Genomic DNA, 14,460 nt, shown 5'->3' on the forward strand with positions numbered 1-14,460 from the left:
TGTTAAAAAAGCTTATGCATTGTGGGAATGCACTGTATACCCGCTGTAGATTAAAGAAACCCCCGACCTCAAAATGCAGATAAGTTATGGGAGAACTCTCTCGCCCTATCTTCCACATCGGTTTGTCAGGCCATGATTAAGAAAGCTATAACCGCACAGATTATGCTTTATAGTCCTGTATATGACTGTTCCTTGAGGAGTTCACAGAAATGTAAGATGGGAGCAGTGATAAAAGTGCTTTAATGACAAGGAAGATAAGATTTCCTCTGAGTGACTCATTCTTGGCTTCACACAGATTCTGCCATCACCCCCCTCCCCCCTCCCCCCTCCCCCCACTCCCCCAGCCCACTGGGCTTTGAAATAATGAGCAAACCTATTGAGCAAATACAAGCATTGCAGAAGATCGAACATGAAGAAATGTTGAAATGTGCGACCTCTGTACACGCAAGCGAAGGTATATAACACAATTTAGATGTGTTTGATATTGCTTTATTAGTGGTTATTCAGGAGTGATAGAGTACGTGGGAGTGAATGAAGTTCTCTCTCTATCATGAGTGTTCCCGCTGAGTTAATCACAGGCTGATTATCTCTATTTCTGATGGGATTAAAGTGTGGGAGGGGAGACGATCTGTGTTAAGTCACTTTATAGGTGATCTCACAATCCTCCGCAGAAACCTGGAAGAATATTATAGTGTTTGCCTTCAGCAGAGAAATAATTTTATGAGTCTCTGTATAATTTGAGTGGATGTTTAACAGGTTCACCCACATGAGGTTTACGGCTGCTGAGATCTGTCTGAACCCACTGTCGTTGACCTGTTGCTGTGTGCTGGCACTTTCTCTTCAAATACAAGGCTACTGTTTGCTATGTGACATGCTGTTACACAGAAGAGGCCGTCAGTCTGCGCAAATAGGGGATGCATTTTGAAAAACAATTGGATTCAGGGTCGTGTCAAACGAAAATCCACACGCCAACGCATCAGTGGAAGGAAAGCACATGGCACCTTTTACTTCAGATGAGAGACGTCTTTAATTGAATCCAGTAACTTTGCCCTCTGTCAGAAATAAAAAATATGAAGAAAATAAAAATCTGTGTTAAGATGAAAGATTCATATTTGGATATCTTTCTTCACATTACAACACTTTATTCATTCAGTGCATTAAAGTGCATAATCTCCCCCAGTTTGCTAGAATTAACAAAGATTTGCTTGGGGTGTAATACATCTAGATGTAAGTCAGAACACAAACTGCCAGGTCTCAGTGAAGACACATGTAGATGAGCCCGATGTGCTCTTGCTTGATGGGTCAGCTAGACAAGCAATCACTGTAATTAATGTGCATGTGACAGTAGCATGGTAAGAAGGTGTCTAACAGACGGACAGCTGGCTTTAACGGGTGTAAGAGTGATGTAGTGGAACAAAATGATTTGGCACAGGAGTGGGTTCTTATGGCTCTCATCACAAAATTGATAAACCATTACTGAGGGAGAGAGCAAGAGAGAGAGGGTGAGAGAGAGAGAGAGAGAGAGAGAGAGAGACTGATAAAGAGAGAGAGAAAGAGAAAGAGAGAGGTGAGAGAGAGAGAGAGAGAGAGAGAAAGAGAGAGAAAGAGAGAGAGAAGGAGAGAGAGAAAGAGAAGGAGAGAGAGAGAGGGAAAGAGAGAGAGCAGAGCTATCTAAGAGCAGGTAGATATCAAAGTTGTGCTATCTTAAAAAACAACCCTGTGATTCACCACTGAGGAGCCTAGTTAACCATCAACCAAAGAGACACTCCACCTCTCCTCTGGTTTGCAGTACGGGGGAAGGCGGAGGAGGAGAAGGAGGAGGAGGAGGAGGAGGAGGAGGAGGAGGCAGCTCCTGTCAGTCTCTGGTTGCCCTCTCATGCTCTCCTCTCTGGTCCCCATCACACTCGCTGAATAGGCCGGGGGGGTCTACCTCTCAGTGGGCGGGGCTAAACCAAAAAAACTGAAACAGGGGGGTGAGTGGAGGTGTGTGTGTGTGTGGTGGGGGGGAAGGAGGGGGGTCACATTAGCTTCTTGGACAAGTCTTTCTGCCCCACTGTCAGGTAGATGAGAATTTGTTTGTCCAAAGCACTAGCAGACATGGATATGCCAGACTACACTGAGGCTCTGGACCCAGATTATACCACGCTGGGGTTTGAAAACATGCAAGTGCTCGCCATGGGCACAGGTGAGTGACATATATGCAACTCTGGTGATGAACTTTGAAACTTTGAATACTGATTTAAAACTTTGGTGAGTAGAGTGAGTGACCAAAGGGGTCGTCTGTCCATCTGCTTGTGCTTGCAGAGGGATGATCCTGTGCTGTGGTGCGGGGCACAGCTTTTATCACCTTTGGGTGAAAAAGTAAAACATTAAGAGGTTTGGATTCATGAGAGTCCACTCTTTTCTCAATGCACCCTGCTCATTAGACAGCGGTTCAATGTGCAGTTTGTGTAGCAGTTGGTAACTTGTCTCAGCTTGTGGTGATGAGATATTGGTCACGATGTTGATATGCATCCTATGATGAAGCAGTAGTTTGAGTATCGTGAACATCCTTCTCCTGTTACAAACTGTTTGTTCCCACAGACAGGGTGAAGGGTTTGTGAACGATGAATGGTTTCTGCAAAGTTAAGATGACACCATTGTATTTAGATATGCACTCTCCCATGACTTCTGACTGTGATTCGGATTCTAAAGGGAAACGATTCTCATTCAGATGAAAATGACACTAACTATAACTCACAGAGTAAAGACATATAAGGCAGTTTGATTGCCTTACCAAATGTCTTTATCATTCCTTACACATTTCTTCCTAAATATAGAAACTCAACAATGGCTACTCATGAGTCATCCTCCTTTTCTAATCTATACCATGTGTCACAACGCACTGTGTGATTGATTGACCCAGTCTGGTGACTGTGATGGCAGCTAAAAGGAAACCTGTCTCCGGTGATTGCCTTTTCAGAGGTAATCAAGCCTCAATCACCACAGAATGTTGACTTTGTCTGAGCTACTCAGCGTGGTAATAAATACTGCAGATCCTCAAAGTTTCTCACGTAGGCTTGTGTTGATCACTGATCACTCTATTCATTCCTGCCATTCACACCTCACTGCACGTTGGCGCACCGACTTCAGTAACAAAATACGGTTAAACCACTGAATGAGCGATAAAAAGCATGAATGGATAAAGCCTTTATAGCTACCCAATGTATTCCTGTTCAATATCTAAAACATGAGGAGACGACCCAGAGGCTGCCTAATGACTGCCCCCTGTCTGCCTTTCTCTCTCTCTGTCTCAACTTTTAGACTCCTCGCCAGCTGAGAGTGCCAACATGAACGCTGCCAATCACCTGGGAGCAGGCAGCCTGTGTGCTATATGTGGCGACAGAGCCACTGGCAAACACTATGGGGCCTCCAGCTGTGACGGCTGCAAGGGCTTCTTCAGACGCAGTGTCCGCAAAAACCACATGTACTCATGCAGGTGAGAACACAGTGTATCAGTGGTGGCTGGTAATGATGCTCTCCAATTCTGAAGAAGCTTGCAGCCACACTGCAGTGGTGACCTCTTTCAATTCTGACTTATATTGCAAGAAGCAGCCTAAACAGGTTACTCGTTCTAGTTACTATTCTGTACATGTTATAGTCCTAACAAACATATCTACTCACTTTCCAGGTTCAACAGACAATGCATTGTGGACAAAGACAAGCGAAATCAATGCAGATACTGCCGACTTAAGAAATGCTTCAGAGCTGGCATGAAGAAGGAAGGTTGGAGCCATTTATCTTCTCAAAGCAGTTAACAAACTGGTTGAATCTATACAACCAATCTATATGTGAAAACAACAGCAGTACTTTTGTAAATCTCTGGGTGGAAAATCCCCCAGAATTTCTCACATTATCAAGAATCGCTGCCACAGTGTGAGTTGTCCCCACTGAAATGAAGCTACTCATAGTCTGTATATGTTGCAATACCCAGAAGAGTAGCACTTTGTTAATGTTCACTCCACTGAGCACTGAAGTCTCTGAGCAGCTTTTGCTGAGCAAACATTTCAGAGCAATAATAGCTATATACTGATAAACATGACAACCTAGGCAGCCTTATTTGTCTTTTAAATGACTCAGCATTGTGTCTGTGTATGACAGAGAAACAAAATAAATTCAGCATTGTGCAGAATTTTCTACTGGTTCAATTTATTTAGCTGCACATAAATGCAATAGTATAGAATTTCAAGCAGTTTGTCAATGCCAGCAGATTGTTTACGACACTGCTGACAATATAAATCTGCGTGTTTGCAGCTGTGCAGAATGAAAGAGACAGAATCAGCACCAGGAGATCCAGCTATGAAGACAGCAGTTTACCGTCCATCAATGCACTCATCCAAGCAGACGTACTGTCCAGACAGGTAAGAGCCATTACTACAGAACCAAATGCACTGACTAGAATCTATTCTTACAAGCCTGTGACTAGGTGTCTGATAGGTTTGCATGTGTGTTGTCTTGTGTAGATCACCTCCCCTGCTCCTATACTAAACGGAGATATAAGGACCAAAAAAATCGCCTCCATCACAGATGTGTGTGAGTCTATGAAACAGCAGCTGTTGGTCTTGGTGGAGTGGGCCAAATATATCCCTGCCTTCTGTGAGCTGCCCCTGGACGACCAGGTAAGAGTGTACATAGCTGTATAGACACTTTGGTCACTCATCAACCAGTAACATCAGCCTTAAAACCACAAGACTCCAAGTGCAGACTACAGGGGTGTAGACTCGTCACAATGATGAGCTGGTGTTCGAGTTATATCTCTCAAAAAAAATGCAGAATCATTAACACCGTGATCACCGGGCCTTGGTAACTGATTTGCTGATGGTATATTAGTAAGGAAGACAGGTTCTTGAGAGACATTCGCCAGTGTCTTTCTCTCACTCTCTCTTTGGCAATGTAATTGGTCCCGTGACCTTTAGGTGAGTAGGTAACTGAGTTAAAATATTTAAATCAGTGAAAAGAGACAGTAACTTCTACCTAGAATGGGACAGTTTGTAAGGAAATAGGAAATACATTACCAAAAGATTTACAAATGACAAATGAAGTGTGTGGAGTTATCGCACAACTATCAAGTAAATGAATTGACTTTGATTTAGGTGGCGTTGCTGCGAGCTCATGCTGGAGAGCATCTCCTGCTCGGTGTTGCAAAGAGGTCTATGCTATACAAAGAAGTCCTGTTATTAGGTAAACAACACACACATGCACAAGCATTTTAATATTTTTAATGCAGCTTCAGTCTATTCTGGTATTATAATATATGAAGTGTGTCCTCTTGCACAAAGTCTGAATCTAAAATGTCATTCTCCTGCAGGAAATGACCACATCATTCCCAGAAACTGCCCCGAGCTGGAGGTGGGCAGGGTATCAGTGAGAATCCTGGACGAGCTTGTGCTTCCCTTCCAGGAGCTTCAGATAGACGACAATGAATTTGCTTGTTTGAAAGCAATAGTTTTCTTTGACCCAGGTACTACAGCCCACTAATATTATGCCATTGTAAGGGGAAGTAAGTTTGAAAGAATGAGCGTGGACTACCACCACTACGATTATTAAACACCCTTTATTTGCCCACAGATGCCAAAGGTCTGAGTGACCCAGGAAAGATCAAGCGGATGCGATACCAAGTCCAGGTCAGCCTGGAAGACTACATCAATGACAGGCAGTATGACTCTCGAGGCCGCTTTGGAGAGCTGCTGCTACTACTGCCAACACTACAGAGCATCACCTGGCAAATGATTGAACAGATCCAGTTTGTCAAACTCTTTGGCATGGCCAAGATCGACAACCTGCTCCAAGAAATGCTCCTCGGAGGTGAGCTCTTTGAGAATATTTCTCTTGAGGTGTACTTGATTGCGATCTACCTGGTGTGGAATGATATGTATGTTCATAACAAAGACAGAAGAGATGACCATAGGATTCTCACTACAGTAACTAATGACTGACTTTCAATATGTTTCCTCAGGTTCTGCTAATGAAGCTCCACATGCACCTCACTCTCTTCACCCTCACCTGGTTCAAGAGCACCTCAGCAACAATGTTATAGTCACCAGCAACATCCCAACACCAATCCACAATGGTCAAATCTGTAAGTACAAACACTGTTGGTACAATATGGTCTCAGGCATGTAGCCATCCCATGTAATATGTATGCCAAGTGTGACCAAAACCATTAGTCTTAGCAGAATGAAATGAATGATATTTAATTAACAGTCAGTCAACTTACCTTCCTGGCACCCAGCTCTGCATGCAGCCTAGTCAGCGAGCTGGAAGGACAAACGGGCAAAGCAGAATAATCCTCTAAATTCTTCATGAAAACTAATCTGGCTTATTTTCTCAAAGAAAACGTCTGTTATTTTTTTTCTTCACATGTTTAAGACTCTGAGAAGTTTCACAAAACTGCTTGTGTGTGAAAATTGTGTTGGTCCGAGACATTTTATAATACAGGATAGTAAATATGGTCACTTTACCTGCTGATGTTGTGGTTTGTTTTAGTAACTCTCCTGTTCCTTGTTGTTCTGCCTTTCAGCCACTCCTGACACCCCAATCCCGTCTCCACCTACTGCCTCCAGCTCAGAACATTATAAAATGGCTCAGGGGGTCATAGCCACTGTTCCCAAACAACCGACCTCCATCCCTCAGCCTACGATTACAAAGCAAGAGGCCATCTAACAACCCACTGAGGCCTTAGTCCCTCTGTTTTTTTTATACAGTTTTGAACCAGGGTATTTTATTTGTAACTTTATACAAGCAGCATTAAAGCTGTTGACTAGACTGATCCAATAAAGTAGCTAAATATCAAATATTAAATTGCATTAAATTTCCTTGCAGATTGCTCTTGTTTCAGAGTCTTCGGGGATTTATCTTGTTCTCACATACGACTACAGTTGAGCTCCATGGCTCAGTGAAAGCTTGGTGCCAACAGGTTCATTACAAGGCTAATCCATGAGCATTCAAATTATCTGGACTGACAGTTGTTTAAAACATATATCAACATTTTAAAAAGACATATATTGTGTATAGGTTATAGCTGGGTGACACAATTTCCTTTAGCGCAGACTCGGTGTGTTCTGAAAGGTGACTCGATCATATCAATACTTTATGAATGTTACAACAGGCCTTACATGTCATGCATTTACTGTTGCATAGTATTTTATTTTATATTCACTAATGATAACATGGCATCACCTTTCACATAGTCATGAGCTCACTGACATTTATAATTCAGCAGATAATTTCATCACAGCGTATTCCTTGGATGGATGCTCTGAATACGCTGTGTGACAAAGTGAATATCTGCTGTTCCATACCCATTTACAGGAGTAATGTAAAATCTAACATGTGAATTGACACCAAGGTCCATATTGTATGGTGAACTCTGTGGTGCCACATTGGGCAAGTAACAGGCAGACACACTTCAGAATGTTTCCCCTAAAATAGTGTATTCTTTTCTCTTTTTTTTTCATATATATATATTCTATTTTTGGTTTAGTATTTTGTCATGGTTTAAGTAGTGGAATAAAAAGTGCCTTGTAACCTGTACTGCCTTACAATAACAGGCATTGTTTTGCCTTACAATGTGAAAATGATTTAATAAAATTTCAAGGTCTATTTTTACATTGAATTACATTTCTGTTCATTGTGTTTTATACAAACCTGTTCTGTTACTTTATCTGTATACGAAAAGATCTTTAATTATGCATTAATTAATTTAGATGTATTTTATTCAAACAATTGACAATGATTTGTTAGAAAAAGGCTGTAAGGCTCGAGTGAAAAACAAGGTCCAACGTGGCAGTGCTGCTTGGTCAATAATAACTAACACCATGTTGCTTCAGACTGATAAAACTGTCATAAAGTCATTATAGATAGTGTTGATTTCAGTCAGAAAGGTGTGTGTGTGTGTGCGTGTATTTTCATTTCTACACGCCAATAGAAAACCTCATGATAATGTCAATGTCCTACAGTTGGACATAATAAACCTGTGACATGGCATGTTAGTAAAGTTTTGGCACGAGGTTTCACATATAGAATAAGGTGATTTCTTAAAGTCTTTCAAACCATATGTTCTATAGCTACCAATGACCCATGCTGGACAAATATGATCTGTTCTAGCAGCCACCAAGGACCACAACAACTGCACGTCCTTGCAACAACAAATTGTGATATATGACCTGCAGTCTCGGGGACTCGGACTCAACTGAACTGAAATACTGCCACCTATCGTTTGAACCTATCTCTTCGAAAATTGATAAGACTACCTATTGAAATCGTCAATGTGGCAAAGCTTTGGCTTACCGAAATAAATGAAAGTTAAACTCACATTAAGAACACAACAATCTGTTTAGGTAATTATATTAATCAGTCATTTGTGTTGTAATCTTGTTTCAATGTTAAGAGTATGTAGTTTACGAGGAGTCCCTGAAGTCAACAGAATCTAGCGAGCAACAGAAGACGTCGCTCTTCGGTCATCGCATATTGCAGGTGGACCAATGAGAGAGCGAGGTTTTATCTACCCGGAAGCGAATAAATCGTAGGCGAGTAGCAGGCGCCTCATGAATATCTATTTATTAAAATTAAATGTGTCGTGTATAAACTATCCTACTACGATTTAAAACGTCGCACGTAAGCAAATCACATAGCAAGCAGAATGAGCTTATTCTATATACACACACAAGCAATTTCAATACAGTCTTGCAATAAAACCTACTTTTTTTTTTATCGCAAAGCCATGTAGACCAATTTGACAACCTACTGAAAATGTTCTAAAACTCTGCTGCAAGTGTCTGACAAAATGTTGGCGACATTTCCTTTATAATACAAGATCCTTTTCACACACATCTGGCCTCAAGGCACCGCTCAGTTAAAAAAACGGCACAGACAGTTTTGTCCACTAGATGTCACTAGTTGCATTGCAGTTTTAGTTGTATTTTTGCCATTTGCCGTGTTTGGAATCTAAAATCGAATAAAAGCATTCTATCCACGTTGTGTTAAAAGAGTGCATGACTAATGACAGGGAACATACACACGCGTACACAAATGAGTGCAAATGAAAACCGCATTAAAACATTTCAAAAGGCAATTTTATAAGTACACATTTTAAAAGGCACGTTTAATTCAAATAGCTTGCTATGTGGTTTACTTTTATGGTTTTACATTGTAATAAGACGGTATATTTTCACTAGTCTAAAAAGATCATAGACGAATTAATTTAAGAAACTTAAATGGCGATTTGAATGTGGTTTTGGTCAACATGATCCTGCATGTAAATAGGCACCGCCCACCCCATGACTCAACTCAACCAATCACTGATCGCGTTGATTCCGTTCTTTATGTTTATTTATGAGACGACATTCCAGCTCAGCCAATCAGGAAGTGGCATTCTGGGTGGCGGCTCGTGACTTGCCCGAAACTAACCTATGATGTAAACATTCGCTACCCGGAACTGGTTTAAGGATTTAACAGGCAGGTTCGTTGTGATTTTTGACACCGTTGGTTTTTGCTCGTTGCGGTGTGTTTCTGAAGCCATCTTATCCGATGTCAGTAGATGTCGATCATAGGTCGTCAATGTCTGAAATAGAATAGAAATCAAAGTCTGTTGTTAGGTCGGTATTCAGTCTTGGTTCTGTCGCATCGTTTCTGGTTTTGTTTCGCTGTTTAATATACACAAACAATCGCATGGGGAATGTTTGTGTGTTTAAAAGCTGCGTTGGAACTATCTAAATTTTATCTGCTCTCAGGAGGAAGTGCATTTGATTTGAGTCGTGTTGTCCGGTAAAGGTTTATAACTCGATCTTGTGTGTTATTAACTTAAAACAGCTGCACTCAGACAGTCCATGGCTGACCTGCATGAGTCTATCGATCTCGGGTCTCCTCCAGTGGAACCACCACCACCATCCGCTGAAGGTCTCTGCTGGTTCCCTTCACCTCCTCCACCCATCTATTCGTGCACTCTGACCCCTGACCTGGTGGCCAAGGCACGAGAGGAGCTCCAGGAGAAACCAGAGTGGCGTCTTCGGGATGTCCAAGCACTGAGAGACATGATCCTGAAGGTTTTGCCATATTGTCATGATTATCTCTGTCCTCATTATGCATGTGACAGTCAGGCAGAGCAGTATGGAAGAGCACAAACATCCCTACAACAAGCCCCTTGCCTGATACGAGTATATATCACTTTATTTGTCGAGGTTTCAAATGTTGTCCCAGGGTGTTGATCACATTGACACCGGGATGTCAAACCAATATTTTAAGTATTTCAGACATCATACTGGGAGAAATCTGACTCAGCAATTGAGAGACGACAACATTTATACATGTCAATTGCATGACCGTACATGAAAGAAAGCATGAATAAGTTAACCGGCTTACACAACTGCTATACTTTTGAGTTTATAACAGCAATAAAACAAAACAAATCACATCTTAAGCCAATCAAAGACACTCACAGTCACTTTTTAATACTAAAGGCGCCCCCTTCCATGCAAAGTGCTGTCTGTGACATCCCATATCATTATTATAAATTTGAAAACAAACCTCTTTCAGTCATTTTGCTACAATAGGCTCGAGGTTTAAATTAACTAGTTTGTTTTGATGTCTTCATAACCTTACAAATACTCTTATTCTCCTAGCTGAGTAGTGTCTTTCTCTGACAAAACACTCCCTGTGCTCCCTGACTCTACAGGAGCAGCCCAATCTGAGGACCAGGCTGGACGATGCCTTCCTTCTTCGCTTCCTGCGGGCCAGGAAGTTTGATTATGACCGTGCCCTCCAGCTGCTAGTCAATTACCACGGGGGTCGCAAGGCTTGGCCAGAGGTGTTTCAGGACCTGAAGCCATCCTCAGTCAAACATGTGCTGGACCTGGGCTTCCTCACCGTCCTTCCACAGCCAGACCCTAACGGACGATATATCCTCTGTCTCCGTCCAGGTGGGTGTCAGCTGCCTGGACTAACCTGATGATAACAAACATGTTAGTGTTCTGCATTTAAATACATAGCATTTGTCCTATTCTAAATACGTACAGCATGACTAATACTTGTTAGTCATATAGGACACACATTACTGATGAGTCAAAGTCTCATTTTATAGGGAAATGGAAACCGAATGACTATCCTTTTGTGGATAATGTGAGGGCCATTTATCTGACTCTGGAGAAGCTGATCCAGCCAGAGGAAAATCAAGTAAACGGTATTGTCATCTTGGCTGATTACACTGGAGTGGGCATGTCTCAAGCATCCAACCCAGGCCCCTTTCTTGCCAAAAAAGTCGTGAGCATTCTCCAGGTGAGAAATCTTGACATCTGACTTGACAAAGGATTTGTTTTGTCTAGTGTGAAAGATGACAAAGACAAAGAACCAGTACTTGATTGCCGCTAAATGTTGAGTTTGTCGTGGCTGCAGAGTATAACAGTGAAACAATCATATGTAAATCCTTTTGGTCTTAATTCACTTTCTCCTCTAATCCGCAGGATGGGTTTCCAATCAGGATCAAGGCTGTTAACATAGTAAATGAGCCCAGGATCTTCAAAGGAATCTTTGCTATAATTAAGCCTTTCCTGAAGGAGAAAATGGCAGAGAGGGTAACTATCAACCTCATTTATGACCTCACTTGTGTTTCTAACAAAAGTCTGTTTTAAATAATTCACCTTCATCCTTTTCCTTCGCTTGCTGCTTGATTATAATTTGTCGTGTGTAAAAGGTGACAGACAAGCATTTTCCTTTTTTAAGAAATGAATTCATATCACCAGCAACACTTCATCATATTTCCCAAAATGTCCAGAGAAGCAATTCTTTGTGTCAGTATGAATAATGCCACAGCTGACATCACCACCAACGTGTCCTCGCCGTCTCTTCATACACAGTACATCCTGCACGGCTCAGACCTGCGCTCCCTGCACCGGAACATCCCACGCTCGGTCCTGCCGGAGGAATACGGCGGGATGGCGGGCCACTTGGACATGGGTGTCTGGTCCAGGGTGCTGCTGGAGTCAGAGGAGGAATTTGTGGTGGAGTTCTGCCAGCCAGATCCACTGGAGGGGGTGGAGCTCCCAGACTCCATGCTGTATGAAGACCAGGCCAGCGGGCAGGACGACGACACCTTCAGGGGGCTGCGCTCTCAGCTCTACTACTGTTACTGACACACTCCTGTCACTGAGGGGGGGACTCCTTCTTGTTTCTTTTGAAACATATGTGTAGACTTTTACAGGGCAAGTTGCCAATATTAAACATGACTGATTTGACTAATTAAGCACTACATTAGGCGTATGGTTTACACAGAACCCAGCATTCAATCACGGTTCCAAGGCAGCTGCAGACTGGGGCAGAGAAGCTTTTGACGGTGAGCCGATGCATGTTTAGCCATCATTTTGGGGATCACATGATTTTTTATCCCTGGTGTTTGTCTTTTCCACTGAAGTATTCTTCAAAGTGGATTCTCTTACGCACATCTTTTTTCCATTTGTGCACAGTTTGCCTCTCTCACAACTCATCAAAGTTCAAGATGCTTTCTGTGTGTGTAACCGTCTTTATACTTTGCCTTAAAGAGTAATCCATAGATTTTTCTGGGGGATGTAGGATGAATCTTATTGGATTTGTTTACCAAAGCAATAGTCACATGTTCTTTTGTCTTAAATAAGAATATGCATACACTCTTTGTTGTTGTAAGTGTAAATAGCTGCTTGGTGTGGCTGCTTGGAAATATGTGATGGATTTATTGTGAATGCATCTGAATACCTAACTCATGCACAGTGTTTCAGGGCCTTTGTTTGGGGTGAGGCTGTATTCTTCAAACCACAGAGCATTATTTTTGTATGATACCCTTCTGATTTGTCTTTGTTTCACTGGGCTCGTTCGTGTCTGAACACAGGGGCTTGTATTGCAGCGGTAGAACTCTCAGTGCTGATTTAAGAGACGTCTAGTTTGCCAAATCTTTCAACAGGCCATGTAGAGATTAGGAATGTGCAATAATGTTGCATCTGTTTTCATCTGGCTGGCTTTTTCTTCAGTCTTTTAGTAGCATTCCAACTATTTTTTTTTATTTGAAGCATGTTTGTCAATATAAGCTATATCTCATTGCTGCGTATTTAAAGTAAAGTCCAAAAGAAAAGGCTGTTTGTGTCTCGTGCGTGTTATGGATGCTGATGTGGGCAGAGATGTGTGTGTTTTGCTCCCTCTGAGATATTTTCACATTATTGTAATAGATTAGGATAGTGTTTCCCAAACCGGGTGAATGGTTGTCGACAACAGAAATAGTGTTATTTTTGAAATATTGCACAATAAAAAGCATGAAGTTATATTTATCATCATGTCTGTTTACATACAGTGGAGAAACCTACATAGGCTTGTGAAAATGGTGTGTACAGTGAGTGCAACAAATAATAAGCTAATGAATTGCATGTGCAGTGTGAGTGTGATGTTAACAGGGAGAAACAGCTCATGGGGAGGAACGGCTCAGTATTTGGAGTGGAGCTGGACTCCCAGGTGGCTGCGTCTGAGAGGAGGAAGCTACACACACACACACACACACACACACACACACCCTCCCCGGCTCTCTGTTTTGAAGCCATCAGAGCACCTTCAGCAACAGAGTGATAGCACTGAACAGCACAGGAGATCCTTCCTCCCACATGGACATCAAACTGGATTACTCATCCCCCGCTGCACCGCTCCATCATACACACTGCATGTTAGTCTATTCCATTCATGTCGCTCAATGTGTAATAACTCACTGTATACTGTTCAATATTTAAGTCCTCTTCTACCTCTGCTTTGAACGTAAAAATGTACCTCACCATACCTCACCCCTGTGTATTCTGTGTGTATTGAGTGTGTGGTACTTGTTGTGTAAGTTTGTAAGCACTTCCTTTTATTGCTTCTTGTTCTTAGCATCTTTGGTCACATTGTACAACTTAGGCAACCCTTGAATCAACTCCCCTCTGGGTTGTATCTTCTCCTCTCTTCTCATCTCATGGTGTAAGCTTGTAGAGTCATATTGAAGTGTCATGGTGTCTCCTCTATCTGCATTGCGTTTTTCCTTGGACAGGGCTGTGAGGAGACGTGCACCGCTGGCTGCTGGAGCACTAGAGCAGATATATTGGCAAGAACATTTCTGAATAAAAAATGTTTCCAACTTGCCTCCCACTTTCTAAGAGTGAACCTGACCGCATTATGAATTTTGTTATTGTTATATTTTCATTTAAGGGGCTTTTTATTGATATAAGTTCAGATCAGTTTGTCCATAGTGGATTTACATTTCAGAATATTGTCAGCTGGGTTTTCAAAGCAATTTATCCAACCAGAAAACCCAGTGTGAGAGAGAAGAGTCATGTAGAATAGAATATAAACAAGATCATTCCTTATAAAAGCAGAATGATTAAACTGGTATTTCACTAAGGCGTCTGGCATTCGACCAAGAGGCTCTTTAAGCATGATTAG

At 41.9% G+C, this 14,460-nt stretch overlaps 2 protein-coding genes across 6 annotated transcripts; both read left to right on the forward strand.

Moving 5' to 3' along the window:
* Positions 1-2,010: 2,010 nt before the first annotated feature.
* On the forward strand, positions 2,011-7,657 carry hnf4a (hepatocyte nuclear factor 4, alpha). 2 transcript variants are annotated; one of them, XM_076166467.1, is made up of 11 exons: positions 2,097-2,185; positions 2,820-2,964; positions 3,304-3,478; positions 3,671-3,765; positions 4,294-4,400; positions 4,503-4,658; positions 5,133-5,220; positions 5,348-5,500; positions 5,608-5,844; positions 5,996-6,118; positions 6,560-7,657. In XM_076166467.1, the coding sequence occupies exons 2-11, from the start codon at positions 2,919-2,921 to the stop codon at positions 6,700-6,702; spliced, it is 1,323 nt and encodes a 440-aa protein (XP_076022582.1). In that variant the 5' UTR covers positions 2,097-2,185; positions 2,820-2,918; the 3' UTR covers positions 6,703-7,657. The 2 variants fall into 2 exon arrangements, with proteins under 2 accessions (XP_076022581.1, XP_076022582.1); XM_076166466.1 differs by lacking the exon at positions 2,820-2,964 and having other exon boundaries at positions 2,011-2,185.
* Positions 7,658-9,421: 1,764 nt separating this feature from the next.
* Positions 9,422-13,319, forward strand: ttpal (tocopherol (alpha) transfer protein-like). 4 transcript variants are annotated; one of them, XM_076167053.1, is made up of 6 exons: positions 9,422-9,499; positions 9,850-10,082; positions 10,712-10,955; positions 11,117-11,310; positions 11,496-11,606; positions 11,889-13,319. In XM_076167053.1, exons 2-6 carry the CDS (start codon positions 9,867-9,869, stop codon positions 12,162-12,164), a joined length of 1,041 nt encoding a protein of 346 aa, XP_076023168.1. In that variant the 5' UTR covers positions 9,422-9,499; positions 9,850-9,866; the 3' UTR covers positions 12,165-13,319. The 4 variants fall into 4 exon arrangements, with proteins under 4 accessions (XP_076023168.1, XP_076023170.1, XP_076023169.1 ...); XM_076167055.1 differs by having other exon boundaries at positions 9,436-9,495; XM_076167054.1 differs by having other exon boundaries at positions 9,485-9,569.
* The last annotated feature ends 1,141 nt before the right edge of the window (positions 13,320-14,460 follow it).

The sequence above is a fragment of the Genypterus blacodes genome, unplaced genomic scaffold (assembly GCF_046128005.1).
Source record: "Genypterus blacodes isolate CSIRO-AG114 ecotype Tasmania unplaced genomic scaffold, CSIRO-AGI_Gbla_v1 ptg000156l_1, whole genome shotgun sequence".
In the NCBI taxonomy this organism is placed as follows: Eukaryota; Metazoa; Chordata; class Actinopteri; order Ophidiiformes; family Ophidiidae; genus Genypterus; species Genypterus blacodes.

What these genes read in the sequence shown, in the direction of transcription:
- ttpal (XM_076167053.1), top strand. Translation starts at nt 9,867, where the DNA reads ATGGCTGACCTGCATGAGTCTATCGATCTCGGGTCTCCTCCAGTGGAA. An exon ending in TGAGAGACATGATCCTGAAG is followed by an intron (nt 10,083 to 10,711) that starts GTTTTGCCATAT and finishes CTGACTCTACAG; the next exon opens with GAGCAGCCCAATCTGAGGAC. An exon ending in AAGTCGTGAGCATTCTCCAG is followed by an intron (nt 11,311 to 11,495) that starts GTGAGAAATCTT and finishes TCTAATCCGCAG; the next exon opens with GATGGGTTTCCAATCAGGAT.
- hnf4a (XM_076166466.1), top strand. Translation starts at nt 2,065, where the DNA reads ATGAGAATTTGTTTGTCCAAAGCACTAGCAGACATGGATATGCCAGAC. An exon ending in CCAAGAAATGCTCCTCGGAG is followed by an intron (nt 5,845 to 5,995) that starts GTGAGCTCTTTG and finishes ATGTTTCCTCAG; the next exon opens with GTTCTGCTAATGAAGCTCCA. An exon ending in AATCCACAATGGTCAAATCT is followed by an intron (nt 6,119 to 6,559) that starts GTAAGTACAAAC and finishes TCTGCCTTTCAG; the next exon opens with CCACTCCTGACACCCCAATC.